At 38.3% G+C, this 17,006-nt stretch overlaps 1 protein-coding gene across 18 annotated transcripts in view; it reads right to left on the reverse strand.

The window, feature by feature from the left end:
- The window catches only part of LOC117576423 (synapse-associated protein of 47 kDa), a 38,646-nt gene that overhangs the window by 15,421 nt on the left and 6,219 nt on the right, over positions 1-17,006 (reverse strand). For 13 of the 18 annotated variants that reach the window (XR_007955328.1, XM_052007273.1, XM_034261155.2 and 10 more), the window contains exon 3: positions 9,067-9,114. The exons of the other annotated variants lie outside the window; for them this stretch is intronic. Coding sequence is in view for 12 of the 13 variants with exons in the window: in XM_052007273.1 (XP_051863233.1) it covers positions 9,067-9,114 (48 nt within the window). In the remaining variant the exon portion in view is untranslated. The remainder of the gene's footprint in view (positions 1-9,066; positions 9,115-17,006) is intronic. 18 annotated transcript variants of the gene reach the window in all.

A 17,006-nucleotide genomic window follows, 5' to 3' on the forward strand; every position in this document is an offset into this window, starting at 1 on the left:
ATGGCTTACTATTTTACATCTCTAATGTAATCGATGTGTCATCATTAGAAAAATCCCTTAAATAATTTATATGGTCACACATTTTTTGCTCGTTTCTCTTTACGGTGAGAATATTGTGAGTGGCCCTAATCGAAATATAAAGTCAAATAATTCAACCTCAATCTCTTGAGTTAATATTAATATAAATCAATGTTAGTTATATAGTATTCCACTATTATAAATTTTTGAAAAACAATAACAAAGGTTCATTATAGTTATTCTAATAATATAGTAAGTACTGAACGTTTAATTTGAATTTCAATTATGAGGCAACATTAATCTTTGCTCGAATACTGCAACGTAATCGATTTGGTTATTCGGGTCACATACTATAGGTCATACACGAATGTAGTAACACCCTATACTTATGAGGTCTAGTGCGTGAGTGCGCCATTTTCATTGGTTGATAGGTCGGCGATTTATTGATCCACCCATTTTTGCAGTCGTTTCCTTTGTTACGCGCTCGCACTGTCATAAATAAAATGTCACTGACAAGCTCATGTAATACGTGGCGTATGCGTAATATGCGTGATACGTGAAACCGAATGAAAAAAATCATCGTTGAAATGCGGAGCTCAACACCTAACACACAAAAATTCAAATATACAACATAGAAAGCCATGACAGAACAATCTGAATGATTGACTTCCATCTTTCAAAGTACGTCAAATACTTTCCAACAAAAAAAAAATATAGAAAATATTTTGAGCATTCGAAAATTTGTATTCGTAATCATAAAAATGAACGCGGATTCTGATGTTTGTCCAATCTGTTTGTTCCCCAAGCGGCGCATTGTGAGCATTCGATGCAAGCACACATTCTGCAAGAATTGCCTCAAAGACTATTACGCGATTAGCGACGTCAAGACTTGCCCTATGTGTCGTGCCCCCTTCGAGTATTACATTGTAAGTATAATTGCCATTCATTAATTTTGTATTAATTTAAACTCTACACAGCGAGAAAGTTTCGGGTCCATAAGAATAGTGTTTTTGAATTAATAAGATTGCAGCTTCTCAAATTTTGTTGTTTCGTTTCGTTATTGTTACATTTTTGGAGTTATTGGAATTTCCTGTTATTATTTTCTTAAATTGCACTTGGCGAAAAAGCGCTTAAAACAAAAAAAAAAAAAGAACGAAAAACAGACAGACAATTTCATTTAATAAGTGCTTTACATTTCTTACACTTGATGGAATACTGACGATTAAAGCCGATAAAGGTAGGTTTGTATTTCATAGCTTTAATCATGTAGTGCAATGCATTTAAAAAGCATAACACCAGTTGATTTTATTGACACACATACATTTTGGGATTAACTGGCCTTAAGTTGAGTTGACTGTAAATCCGATGACTGATGCCTGGACACATCATCAAAGCCAGCGCCAGTGAGGCGGCAACAACAATCGGATGGAGAAGAACAATGCGAGCACAATCGATGTGATTGCATTCTCTGTGCTGTGCACATGCAGTGCAAGCCCGGCCAAGCATATTGAAATATTGAGTGTTTGGCCTGAGGCAGTTTAGCACAAAGAAAAAAGAATCTACTACGACAACGTTGACGTGCCCACACGACCAAGACCACGCCCACACGCCCCTGGCTTTGTGCATGTGAAATGATGATGCACGACGGCACACGTTAGACCGCTCGAAGGGAGAAGGAATTGAAATAAAATTGACAAGCAAGGATATTTATTTTTTTTCTCTCTACTTTGCTATTTTGCTGGATTGCAGCCTAGCTGACGTTCCATTTTATTATGCTCTATTGGCGAATTGACAGGGCAAGGTTAAAGAAGGCGCTGCAATATGATGAGGCGAGGACTTGCACATAACGCAAGCCAGACGTAAAGTGAATGCGGCAAGGACTAAACTCGATTGGACAAAAAGTGGCCATAAATTGATGCAACCTGATTTCATTGCATTGCATTATTTATTCAATTACCTATTTCCATTCTCACTCTCACTCTTTGTTTGTTGTACTACACTCTAATGGCCTTCGGTGAATTTAATTATTAAATGCGCATACGCCATGTTGCACGCTCTACTCTTAATTAGTTTGCTTTTGCAGCCTATAACTATGATTAGCATTTTCCATCTCATCCAATGCTGTGTCTTCCTCCCATTTTTGATGTGATTTATGCGTTTTTCGGCTGGCAAGCGTTGTCTTTACGCAATTTTGCTCGGCTGTCAAGGCGGCAACAGTGTTTATTTATGGGTCGCCTAGGACTTAGACGGCGTCTATCCAGCACTCGCATTTGCTCTGGACAGAGCCTGATAAGTGGCATACTTAAAGCACATCCCCGAGCTCAATGCTGCACTTAAAGCTGTGTCCGGGGAAAGGCAGATAAAAGTGGCTGACAGCCAACAAATTGGCATTAACATTTTTATGCAGGCTTTGCGATAATGATATTTTGCGCATTTTGTATTCCTTTTGCAAAATATCAGAGATATCTTACCAATTGGCCATAAATTATGTTTGTTTTCTATTTGCTACTACTAAAATGTCAAATTGTACCCTTGCCCGATTGTTATTTGCTTTCACTTTTCACATTGTTTGCTGCGGCGGCAACCTGATAAAATTTTCCGACGGCAAACATGAGTTTCGGCTTTTCATTTCAATGTTCCAAAGATATTTTAAAGCCAGGGGAAATATTACGCGTATTCTGTTGAACAATTCATATCGACAGACATTTTTATATTTTTTGGTTTTTGCTTTTCTCTCGCATTGCAGTGAAAAGTTTTAATTATAAAAGTTTAGCCCGGCGTTCTGCGGAAAACAAGAGTAAAAATTGAGACCCACACATAACACTGAAGTCAAACCAAATATGGGTTTTAGACAATAATGCCAAATGAGTTTACTTTAAGCCTGGGCAAGCGAAGAAGGTCGAAAGCCAATATTTACGGAGTGGCTGCAAAATTAAAGCATACAATTGCAAGAAACCACAATTAAACATCACATAAATTATACTACATACTTTGAAATATGATATACTTTACCAATGTCTGGTATAAAATATTGATAAAAGTTGGTAACAGTTTGAGCAGCTAATTTGAGCGAAAAAGTTGCAACTGACAGCGACTTTTTTCCGACCATGGAAGTTTGGGACAAGTGTCACTGTCTTCATTTTTACCAGCTACCCATAGGGTAGAAGGGTATTATAACTTTGTGCCGCCAGAAAATTTTTGTAATAGGCAAAAGGAGACAACACCGACCTAATAAAGTATATACATATATTTATATTTATATGTCTAGATCTCAGAAATTAGAAGAAATAGGGATAACATTTCTTTCAAACCACTTTTGTTTGCACACAGATCAAGTTTGTTTAAAATATTGGCCACGCCCACTTCCGAATATGGTAAGAATGAATACCCACTGTTTTGCTTTTATTCACAATAGGTAGCGGGTATCTCATAGTCTCTCGACTATAGCTTTCCATTTTTTTTTTCGAAATTATTAAATCATGGAATTCTATGCAGATATAAAATATATAGTATCCTATATACTAGATTGCATTCTTTGAGTTTGGAGATGAAAGTGCGCATTGTTCTAATTGTATTGGCCTTGTTATTTATGCAATCCCTGCAAAGTTCTGTTGCATAATTAAAGCGTCCTCAATCTGTGGGTAAACAATGAAAAATTAATTATGGCCTTCTTGCTCGACAAAAGAAATGTTGAGTTGCAGTAGTGCATCAATGTCTCTCCGTCTGCCAATGGACTCATTTCCAATGACACGAATAACTGAATACCCATTGAAAAGAGATGCTAACGATAAAGATAATGGGGAACACATACTATATAGCATCGAATTGAATAGCAGATATAATTGATAAAGAGAGACGAAGAGAGAGAGAGAGAGAGAGAGAGAGAGAGAGAGGAATGAGGTTGCCTGATTGATTTACCATTTAAAACAAATAAGAATCTTTATTTTTATGCTGATGGTAAAAGTCATGACAAAGTCAAGCGCACTACATTGTAACCATATGGTTGGAGAGGACTCTGTAGGATAACGTAATTTTCTCTCTCTTGCTCCCCCTTCGACGTTGTTTGTCTCCACTGTGCCGCGTATGCAGCGATGCGCAAATTGCATTGCATTTTAGATGGGTATTTTTTTGTGCAGGCGATCTGCCTGATTGCTTATCGCAATTTTATGGCTTCACGTTGCAAGTGGGATAAAGAGAACACAAATGGAAGTGGGAGTTGCAAGCGTAGTTTTTAATTGAGTCTGCGTCGAGTGGCATGCGTGAGCTGCTGTTTAATTGGATTGCATTGCTGAACTGAGATTTAGCTGCTTGGTTGGTTCGCTGTCTGGCTGACTGGTTGGTTGAAGGCAGGCAAGACACGTAATTTTAAGGTAAAGCGCCCCCAAAGCTAAAGAGCAGCAAACCCAACGAACACCCGCTGCTGCTGCCACACACTAAGCCTCTAAAATGTATCCCCACACATACACACGCGAGCAGCAAAGGCAACGGAAAACAAACAAACAAACAGACGCACCCCCGACCATCCGAAGTCAACATATTTGAGATAACGTTAAAGGAAATTTATTACGTTTACGCAGAAAAATAACGCTAAATGCGTAAATAAAGCAGAAAAATAACACGCATCCCACAGGCAAGCAGGTGACGCTGACACAGAACAGCACAGAGCAGATCTCTGCAGGGGACGCCTTTTGCAAGGACTCACGAGTCAGGCAACAAAAGTAAGCAATGCCATTGACATGGACTCTATTAGCTATGCAGAACCCTGGAATAATTTGCGAAACGAATTCCCGAATATATTTTGAACGAGACTTGTGATTTTGCATAGCCTTTAAAGACAGCTCAAAGCCACTTTCGAGTGTTGCTTAAAATGATCCATATCGTTTTTAAATACCCCTTCTATAGGAAATGTGATGGATGGGTTTAGAATTCCCGAAGATATTTTGAACAAGACTTGTGATTTGGCACAGCCTTTAAAGACAGCTTAAAGCCACTTTCATGTTAACTAAATATTGCCTAATATGTTGCAATATCACTCTATAAATAACCCATCTATAAGACATGTGATAGATGGGCTTAGTTTTGAGCAGCCCTCGCAGGTTGTACGCGCTCACACAAAGGCGCAACAGCCAGTCGAGGAAATGAAAAAAGAATGGAAAAATCCACATTTGACAAATTACCAGCAAGCAGGTAAACAGCTGCTGAAAAGACAGACAGCAACGAAGGATCCAAGGAGAGAGAGAAAGATCTTTCTCCTGCTCTGGCATTATGTGGGCCCAAAGTAAACAGGGCGAAAGCCACAGGCGCGTTTGCCAAAAGGGACGACGTGCCAGTCGACAAATGTATGTATATCTATTATGACCCTGTGAAGCTATTAATAATATATGAATGGGACATTTAACGCCTGCATAGTCGTAAACGAAATAAACAAGAATTATGCCCTTTTCTCTGCTCTTTTTTGCTGGTCATACACGTAGCAGGACATTTGACTTTGACTTTTCGTTCAGGGTTTGATGATTTCTATTTTCATTCATTATGTTTTATTTAAGTCTTGTTATTGTTTTCTCCTGCTGTCTCGTTTTTAATATTTTCGCAGGCACTTGATGCCACTTTTTTATGGTCGTGCGTTCCGACTTACTTATTTTCAATTATTTTCACTTTTATGTGCCTTTGCCTAAAAGTATGCAATAAAATATGCTCGTATATGGCTGGGATTCAAGCAAAGTCAAGCTCGCTGCCATTATTTATCGCATGGAAGCTGCCTTCCCCCCCCTCTCGCAAATTTATGAGTGCTTGAAGGAGAGTTTCTTGGTAAAGCTGCCAGCCAATTATGCTCGCATGATCCGTATGTCAAGGGTCACTGCGAATTATGCCTTCGAATTGCAGCCCCTTTTTGCTAACACCTAAAGATGAATAAAGAAGTTTGCTTCTGTAGAAAAGTCGAATAAAATTCGAATAACGAAGACTGCCTCAAGTGACGCAAGTTTGTCTGTATAAAATTCGAATCTGCTATTTATCCACACATTTGCTGACACGACTAAACAACTTAATGGCGACCCACTAATCCCGTCATCTTTATAACCATTAAGCAGCGACAGGTCCATAAGGCTGTTAGCCTAGTTTAAAAGATCTTAGCCGTGTCACCGAGTCGCACACAAGTCAGTTAGTTGTGGCCCAAGGTGGTCGTAATCATTCAGCAAATGCTAAGCTTTTTATGTATCTAAATCCACAGCATAACTGTTAACGACACCCACACACACACACACTCACAACACACTACACACAGCAGCCACCTGGCAATAATTGAAGTGGGCACAACACAGCGACTCCCACACACACACACACACACACACACACACACACACACACACACACATCTCACTTTTTGTGCAGCCACTTTTTAGGTGCCGCCGTTTTTGCCTCACAATCCACTTAATGTGATTGCTTTACGTCAGACGTAGGCGACGACTGTGGTTGAGATGGCACATTAGCTGAGCTGAGTCGAGCCAGGCCGGGTGTACGTAACAATATCCTTTGCCAGGACAACGACAATGAGTCTGGGGGAGCGCAAAATATAATTATGAAAAGGATGTTTTGGCATGAACAACACTCTCACTCACACACACACACATACACGGACAACTGAAATTTGCACAAATGTCTAAAAATATCAAAAGCCAACTGCAAATGTTGCGTGCCAATGACAGGCGACAGCCGAGTCCTTTGTGCCTGAAAGGTCCTCGTTTTGTAACTAATGTGCGCCTGTGTGCGCTGTTATTGTGGCTTAAAACTTCTGACATTTACCGGAGCAGCACACACAACAAACGAGTGCATAAATTCCCTATACATAAACAGACATCATAGGCCTCTCTCTTTCGCTTGTTTCCTCTGTCGTATACATAATTTTATTTTGATCCCATACCCGCCTTCCTCTCTACAACTCTCTGCGGTTTACTCTGCTCTGTAATGATGTGCCACGGACTAGGCAGATCTCAAACATAAATCGCATTAACAACAGTTGATACCCATTGTGATTTGTTGTGCGTGTGTTGCTCTAATATCTTGTGTAATATGTCAGACTGATGGAGCAAGCAAGTTGATTGTCTGCCTTCGCATAAATAACACCCAATATTATTGGGCGTTTAGGCAGTTCAGATTGAATAGTATTGCAAAGAAAAATCAGTCATGAATAAGATGTGATGTGATTAAATTAAATGAGCTACTTAGTTGAGACCGAATAAAGAGCAGAGTATTTAGTTTAATTTCTAAATCGCTTGTTTGCTTTGTAATGAATATAGAAGTGTTAGTTCAAAATACTGAATATTTATTATATTTTTATATATATAAGTGAAGTTCACTTTATTTGCAATATACTGAAATATTCAGTAGATTAATTCAAAGAAGAGATTCACAATTAGTGAATACCTTTATCGTATGTTTCATTTTTAACAGAAACAAATATTTAATATGTTTAAGTTTAAGTTAACGTCAAGATTAACGATGTGCAAATGCATTACTGCCGTGTACTTTGAATATACTGAAATATTCAGTAGATTAATTCAAAGTTGAGATTTACAATTTGTAAATACTTTCTTCATATGTTTAATTTTTAAGAGAAACAAATATTTAATTGTCAAAGTAAGGACTACAAATTCATAAATCCTTTACTGTTACACTTAATCATTCGTTAATTTGTTCATTTGGTATACATAAAATACCTCAAATAAACATAACTATTCTCTCGTATCCCAGTCTATGATAGTTATCTATGAACTGCGAATATTACGACAAGTTAATGTGAGCCTTTAAAGCAGTGAATGTGACGATGACAAATCTTTGCATGATAAAGAATCAGCACTGTTGCCATGGCAGCCGCACTCAATCAAACACAGGTCGTCACAAGGACCAAACACCACGAGCCGGAAAGGATGTGTTTGCGTGCTCGTAATAAAAGAAGAGACCAACAAAAAAACAAAAAAGGTGCAAAATGTCTGGGATTTTATACGCATTAATTAAGGAAGTCAGGACAAAGGGCGAACCCAACAAAAAAACGAAAAAAAAAGTGGCAAATGAAATATTTAGCATAATATTTAAGCTGATTGAGATGAATTATCTTGAAATGAATAGCCGATGAATTTGCAAAAGCCCAACACTTCCTTGGTGGTCCTCCGAAAACAAAAAACAAAATACGAAACAAAAAGGAAGAAAAGATGGCAATGCCAATGCCAATGGCAATATAATGCTCAACACGTGGGGGCGTTGAGGGTGTCCTGCCCAGAAATCACTTGTATTGCCATTTTCGCCTGCCTTTGCGTCTGTCTGACCCGCTGCGAGTCCTTGCTTGGCATATAATTACAGCAGTCCTTGGCAGAGTCCTGTCCTGCCGTAAATTACACAACGCCCAAAGGGCGACCCAGCGTCCGAAGTGTCATTACAAAAATCTTGTTGCATATGACGCCGCGTTGCGTCGCGTCGCGTTGCCACAAGACAAGCGATTATGTTGCGCAACTCTTCATGCTACATCTGACATGTGTGCGAGTGTAAATGGGTTGTGTTTGTGTGTGTGTGTGATGTGGGCGTGGCAGTTACACTCACAAGCACTTTGGCGCAATTAAAGTTTCAAAAAGCCATCGGGACGCGGGTCCCTAAGCTGTAGGTTTTTATTTGACTTTTCCTACAATTATAGCACCGAGAATTCTTTTTTTCCCCTGCTGCTTTGCTCTGCTTTTTGCCATTTAGCGGCTTAAGTGCCCTGCCCGGAGGCGTGGGCGTGGCTGGGTTTATGAGCTCAAGAGTTTTTCCACCTTTCGCTTGATAGTTCAGTTTAATGTACATTTGATTGCATTGCTGATTTTACGAGCCAAAGCCAACAAGTTGAAAGTTCCAACTTCGTTTGAGTGCTGCTTGAGTTAAAATAACTATTTACATTTATTTGCAATTAAGCTGGTTGCAATTAAATTATAAAATATGCAAAAGTATGTGCAAAATGTGAAATAAATTAAATTTATTTAAATAAAGTAAAGAAAATAAAAATGTAAATGCAAAACTTACGTGGCTTCGCTGACAAATGAATCTACCATGGAAGTTGATTTGGGAATGCTAAAAGAAAATATTTAAAATACAAAAATAATAATCAAATAAATGTGAACTTAAGACAAGAAGAAAATTTAAAATTCAATAAAAAAAACTAAATATATTAACCGAAATAAATGAAAATTAAATTAAACAATTTAAATGCAGCTAATCATGTGCACCGATTTTAAATTTACATACGATTATCAGAGTTTTTAACATCTCTAACATTTTTGACCTTCAACATTTTGCAGAACGTATCGAGTTTTGCCATCGTATTTACCTGCAAAGAAAGAACACATTTTTGAATTAATGAAGATTTGTATCGTATGCGATGGAAATGTTAAGAAATTAATTAGACATTTTACGTTAGAGAAGGCGGCAATTGGGGCCAGCAAAGGCTGGCCTAATGACCGGACCAAAGCGAACGAAAGCGGACCGGACTTAACCCTTTCTCTCACTCCAAAAAGGGGCGTGCTGTTGAATGAATGCCTTTTAATTAAGTCTAGAGATATGATTACAAAAAGCGAAATGATGTTAAACGGCAGCTCAACATGAAAGCGAGTGAACGGAACTTGATTGTTTCTGCACACTAGTGAAAGTTCAAAGTTCACACGCAACGCTAAGGATACCATCAACAAGGGTCTGACGTTGGGCTCACAAAAAATAAAACCGAACAACGCATAAATCTTGCTGGGAACAAAACATAAATCAAAATTAATGCGATTCTCTACAGCAAAATAAATGCGACCTTAAAGTGTTTTAATTTTGTTTTTATCGAAATTTATTGAATCAATTTGCCTGCAAGGACATTGCCACATTGTATCGGATTTACTGTTTTCCCAATCAATTGACAGGAATAACAGAACCAAAACGAACGGCAGAAGAGAGATAGAGAGAGAGAAAGAGCGAGCGAAAGGTGCAAATGGGGAAAGATGGAATAAAATTGCAGTCGAGTGTGGAGTGTCGAGAGCTGCAAATTGAAATGTAAATCGTGTTGACCTTGACCCCAATGCATGCGCCATGTCTGATGTCTGATGCCCCGAGTCCTTACTCGTCCTCCTGTGATAAAGCATTGAAACAAAATACGAAGGGCGGGGCGGGGCGGAGCGCAGCGCAGGCTGCAACAAAGCAACGAACGTCCCGACCGACCGTCAACAACAAAGTAAAGCAAATTAAATTCTATGTTGACTCAAGGATCCGACAAGTACATAGTGCAAAAAATAGTACAAAAATCCCAAGGACTTGTACAATTTATGCCAAATGATGCCGCACACACACACACACGCACACACTGCCGCAACAAACACTAGAAAATTTTATTTAATTAACTCACTCCTCCCTCGACCCACTCACACATACTTTCGAGCTAACGAAGGACGCGGTATTTGCAATATAATGATGGTGTTCTTTGTAAGGCTAATTAAGTATACGCAATGTATGCAGCTGACATACAACTTTATACACACAATTTTCAACGGGGATTTTCTTACAGCTATTGTTGTTTTTGGGTTCGTTGGCATTTTGAGTCATATTGACTTAAGCACTCTACAAAACATATGCCACTGACATCGCTGTGATGTGATAATGATGATTGGATTAGACTGTCGAGTGGCAAGTGAAAATAAATAGGATTAGACACAACGAGCGCATCCAATCAGTTGAATCAACAACACACAACTTTACTCTATAACGCATATCAATGGCAAACAAAACAACTTTTATTCTATTTATTTATTTTGAATTATTTCCCATTTATACCACAATATGTTCAAGTTTGTTGCTGCGTTAAAATGTTATTTGAACAATTTAATAATCAATTGCAAACAATCACTTAAAATTATATCAAATTCGAGCTCATATTCAAAGACCAAGGATTTGCAATTAAACAATGATTGCTGGGTGTAGAGTTTAGTAATTTATTTTAGCCCGATTTTGATACCCTTGGACAGCGCTTTCATGCTTGTTTGTTGCCAGGACAAAGTCAGAGATCATATGACGAGAGCACAACAGCAGCAGCCTCCTTGACCTTTGCGAGTTTCTATATTATCTTAATTGGTATGCAAGTGGCTGGAATAGGAGAGCGTAGTAGAGTGAGAGTGTTTGTGTGTTATGTTGTGTTGTGTTGGCGCATATTTCATTACTCAATTACAAAGCAAACAGTTGGCAGCAGATGCTAAAGCAGCTGCTGTTGGCTTGCAATTTTCAATTAACAGACCCAGAGCCAAGCATCGCTAGTCAGTCAGTCACTCAGTCCGTTAGTCAGCCATTGAACTAAGGCCTCTGTCATGACTGGGAATAATCAAGAGACGTGGCATGCACCTGCGTGTGCGGCAAGCAGCTTAATGAAGGATGCACAGCTGCTGGAATAGCGCCTTTCAATTGATTTGACTTTGATGCAACGAGGTATTTAATTAAGAAATGCTTTTGCCTTTGCCATCGTATTCGCATGCCAATGGCAATGAAAAGATTCTTGATTAGAAACGCGCATTGCACTTTAAATAACAATCATAATTATTCATTCAATTAGAATATGTTTAACTTTATGTTTGTGTCGCCATCAAGTGTTGACTTTAACGATTTAATTGGAAAACATTTTGTTTTTTTGATGATATGATGTGAACATCTTGTCACCTTGTTTATGAGTCAACATCTTTAGCCACTCCCCAGGCAAGCATAAAGTGCTGGGAGTGTTGCCAAAAAGGAAACGTTGTTGTTGTTCGCTCGTTCGTTCGTTCGGGCAACACAAATGGCACCCACGTCTGTCATAAGCCAAAAGCGAGCAGGAAGTGACTCGAGGCGGAAATTGTATTGGCCATAAAATGTTTGGTGGCTCAGACATGACCGTGTGTATAGATAGTGCCATATAGTCAAGGAGTTACCATGTCTTTTTCGGGCTGTGACAGCTATTTTTAGACAAGGTGAAAGGTCATGCAGAATCTTGTTGTGACGCACAGGACGCGGAGCTGCCCTTAAGCATTTTTGCCAGCATGAAAGTTTAATAAGTTTCTTGAAAATACATATTCTAGCAGCAAGTAAATCGACAAAGGTTTGCAGTTTCCTGATTGCCTGCCAACTGCACTCAAGTCCACAACAGTCAAGCCAAGTCAAGTCAAGTCAGAAGTCAGAACAGCCCCAAAACGACAACAAGTTTGGCCCTAATAATTCAAGAGGTTGTTTGTAGTTTGTGTGGCCGGCATAAGCACAGTTAACGAGCCTCAGGGGATTCGGCAAAGCGTGCAAGTTCGCTTAGACCAAAAATTAAATACTCAGATTTAAATAATGTAATAGAAAAACAGACAGATTTATTTGTTGGGCATACATATATGCATAGTATACTAAAACTTGTGCTTGGCATGCACACATTAGCCTCAAAGCAATTAGGAACTCTTTGCCATTCTGCTTAATATGAAGCACATGCTAAAAAGTTGGGATTTGTAAGGATACCGATTCAGTATATAACAAAATATGTGACAATAATAATACGATTCTTAATGCATATTTATAGCCGCTGTAGAAGGCAGGAAATTTATGTAGCGGATAGAAAAATTTGGTTGTGATTTGTTAAAAATTGTAGAAGTTATTTTAGATGGTATGTGATGTAACATATGTGCGGTATATTTTGTACACTATGAATGTAATAGTATATTTATATACCAAAACTAACCTTCGGTATATTTTACTATTTTTTGAGTAATTTAATTTGGTATATTTTAAGAGAACACTTGATTCAGCTAAACTTCAACACATCTGTTTGCATTACAGGTAAAAACAATTTTTAGAAAACTGAATTTATTTGAGAGAGTTTTCTTTTGGTGGAACTTCTCGTTAGCGTATAGAAGAATTTTATTTAGATGACAACACGATTCAACTGCATTGCAAGCATCGTAAAAAACACACTTTCGACTGGCAATAATCAAGTTCAATTTACTTTTAGAACGCTGCTTGAGTGTGGCAAACTCCTTTGAAAAGTGTCGTGTTTCTCTTTTCAATTTAAGCTTAAACTTGATTACCATCTAAAAGGCAAAAAGGGATACAGGATACTGAAGGCGATGCCATTAAAAGTTATGCGAACCACAACTGAAAAGGTCACCAAAAAATATCGAAAACATAACAATTAGATTAAACGCGAGGCATCCAAAGTGAAGGGACCAAAGAATTACGAAAAAGAGTTGCTTCACACACAGGGAATTGCGTTGTATATTTGATGTAAACATAAAATTGCAAATTGCGCATGCAGAAAGTAAAAAACAAAAACCGAGGCGACTGAAGGCGACAACATGGCCGGAAGGTGTTGTCCTGCTCCTTTGGCTGCCTGTTGTTGACGGAATTAATTGCGCACGTTAGTGACGGGCGCGGAACAGCAAATTAAATTGCCAACGACGACGGCGATGATGATGGCAGCCAGAGCACGGACAGCAGCCACACTCAGAGGAGAACAGAAGCCTGACGATGACTTTGGTCCTTTCGACGATGCCGACGGCATTTAGAATGGGAATTGAGTTAGGCGTGTATTTCATTCGGAGCGTAAACACATTTGCAACGCCAATAGACGATGCGCAGTTGTGGCCACAGAATTGCATTATGTCGAAAAACAAAGCGAGGCAGAAAAGGCGCTGGCAAAAATCGTGTATACGCAGAGTGTGCCTGACATCTTTAAAACGTTTAAACGTTGTACAGAACTTGATTCGATTCAAGTAACGTCCATCAACTGCTGCGCACATTTAATGTGTTAGCTATTCCGTTTTTGTGTTGGAAAGGCACAAACAGCTGGCAAATAATAAAATGGCCAACGTTTACGCTTCAGCTTCAGGCTGTGAGTTTTACACTCGGGATGACCTTTTTATGCCGTCCCCCAGCCATCAACCACCAGCTGACAGCTACAACACATGAGCAGCAACTGCTGGCTTTTAGAGGCAGTCAGCAGCCATTAACGCTATGCAAATAGAACCCCAGCAGACCCAAAGCCCTAACCCCGCCCCCCTCAATCCTCATCCTTCTTTCTCGCTCTTCCTCCATCATCTGAATAATAATTTCAAAATTTTAGTGAGTGCGCGCTTATCAAACGCAATTTGGCATTTTATAGAGCGTGCGAGTTTTATGTTAATTTTTAAGTATTCCGTTTGGCTGCCTCTCGGCACATAACATAGATGAGTTGGAAGCTTCGTTGGGTGGGTTGAGTTGAGTTGGATTATTTACTGAAACCTTTCTATAACAATGACTGGCAGTTTTCGCTTGAACGCAACGCTTTGTGTGTGTCTGTTTTTCTATTTTTTTTTTTTTTTTTTGGTGCAGAGTGTATGTCTATTATTCTAATCTCGGCAAAATAGATGTGAAAAATTAGCTGAGTACACATAAAACACATGCGAGCATGTAGTAACTTTTGGATGATGCGATTACATATGCAAATACTGTACGCATAAATACTTATTCAGATAGCAAATTGAAAATCTCAATCAATTTTTTAAAGCAAGTTATTCTTAACGACTTTAAGATTAACTCGATGCTTAAGGAATTTACTACTTTCTTCAAGAATTTTAATTTAATATATTCATTTTGGTTGCACTTCATTTCTATCCGTAAATATATAATATATATATTATATATAGTTTTTAGTACATTATTTTATAATAAAATCTGTTTGAAAATTGGGAATTTATATTTATTTTTTTGTTAAGTTAATAAAAAGTATGCTTTAGTAATGATCATTTTGAATTGAATCTATTTAAAATTAAAATCGCTTAATTATAAACAATCTCTTTAACTATTAAATACAAGCGATATCAATTCTGTGTAATAGAATAGATTTTTTATCTATCACACTTTTTAAAGAGTGCTATTTAAATAAACAATATTCACAACAAATAATAGTTTTGTGATTACATTTTATTATCCGCTGCATTTGTAAAATAGAATTTCACGAAAGCGGGACTCAAAAGTTTTGTTTCCCCATTTTCGTGAACTGTTTCCGCGTCAGTTTCATGCACTTTACTTTTGCCAAAAACTTCTCGTATTTCAGCATGGAAACATAAATAAAATGTCGCCTTTCCTCACGCTTGTCACCGTCAGAGCCAGAGTCAAAGCCAGAGGTTGAAGTTAAAGTAGAGCACAAAGGCAAAAGGCAAACAAAACACGTAGCTGCAGCACTTTTACGATACGGCGTAATTTGCTACTTTGTAGCATTTTGGCAGCCAGTTTTTATGTGTGTGCGTGCATTGTCTCAACACCAACACAGTTACAAATACAACCACACACACACACGCACACATAGACTTTATCGCCCACTCGTTCTCCTCTTCTCCTCTTTTTTTCTGTACTTTCACATCATTTGTTGGCATTACTTTGGTTGTCACTTCCGCCGTGCGTTAATATTTATGTCTTGATACGCTTTAGTCTGTTCCAGGGGCTGGCCAACTTTATGAAAAGCGTAACTTTTGCCTGTTTTTCCTGTTTCCTGTACTCTTCACTACTTCCGTGCACTTTGCCCTTTGTGCTCGCTGCCGCTCAATTCATTTATCTTTATTTCGCAACACGGGATATGTTAGCATATGTTTTCACCGACCTCGTCCATATGCTGGCCACCGCCTAATTTCTTTTATCCCACTATATACGACGATGCTATGAGGGCTCAGCTATATGTTATCCAAACCTAATCTGGGTATTGCCAAAAATGTAGAATTGCCTATTAACAGCAGCTGCCAAAAGCTGTTTCTTGTTGCGGCATAATTGACTTTCTAGTGCTGTAAAATTGCTCTCCAATCAAAAGTAGGCTAACGGCTAGGTCAAAAGCATGCGCAACATTGTGTTTATAAAATTGAATTGAAAAAAGTCGGAAAATTGATTGAACGTTCGTTTTGTGGCTTTGCCTTTGCCCTCTGATTAACTGCCATATGGTTCATTGAAATGTTGCTGAAACTGCATAAATGAGGAAAGGAATTTATGGTTACAGTATTGATATCGATTGATGGCATATTTTAAATACTGCACGAGAAGAGTATTTTATTTTGAAGGCCTCGAACTCTAATTGGGACGCAGCAATTAAGTATTATATATAAATAATTGAAATGAACTATAAGTATTTAATTATAAATTCTAAAATAAAATGATTCTTCTGTGAAAAGGCATTGAAATTGGGTTTACATATAGATGTTTAAATATTTGCACTAGAAATTCAGTATTCAAACAGGACGAATAACGACGTCTATAAATTTAAATAATAAATGCGAGCATATGATTAAACTCATTCCAGTATGCGAAATAGAGGCACGACCTTTCATTAGTTATTTCATTCTCGAATCCCAACGGAAATCGAACTTGGTCGTTCAAGGGTCAATGCGAAATGTCTGACCTTTCAGTGTCCTACACTCATTTTCACTTTTATGAATTGATAATTATGGCACCAATACACAAAGCGAATTACGAAAAGTCCGAGCAACATTTTATTTGATGCCAAAAAAAAAGTTCGACTTAAATACATAAGTTAATAGGAAGCAAACGAAGCCAGTTTTAATTGAATTAAACGAAGCAGCCGAAGTCGAAACAGAAACAAAAACAAAAGCAGAAATGAAATGTTGAACGAATTCGCATTTATTATTTATATTGCACACTTTTGGTTCAGGCTGCTGCATTGGCAATTAAGCGAAGGCGGAGTCGGCACCGAAATGAAATAAAAACGAAATTGTGCCAACGTTTTTTTTCCTTTTTCGTGTTTCGTTGGACTCCACTTGACGTAAACCAAAAAAGAAAAAAGAAATTAAATGGAAATTGGTTGCCCGCATTGCCGGACTGAATTGTAGGTGGTCGTTGTCACCGCGTTAATTTGCCAGAAATGCCAAATGCCGGATCCGCAGTCGACTCGTCGTTAGCACCCACGCCCGACGGACCGATAGCGACGGACATGAGCAGTGAGTTGTGTCCAA

This window comes from Drosophila albomicans, chromosome 2R, assembly GCF_009650485.2.
Source record: "Drosophila albomicans strain 15112-1751.03 chromosome 2R, ASM965048v2, whole genome shotgun sequence".
NCBI classification, from domain to species: Eukaryota; Metazoa; Arthropoda; class Insecta; order Diptera; family Drosophilidae; genus Drosophila; species Drosophila albomicans.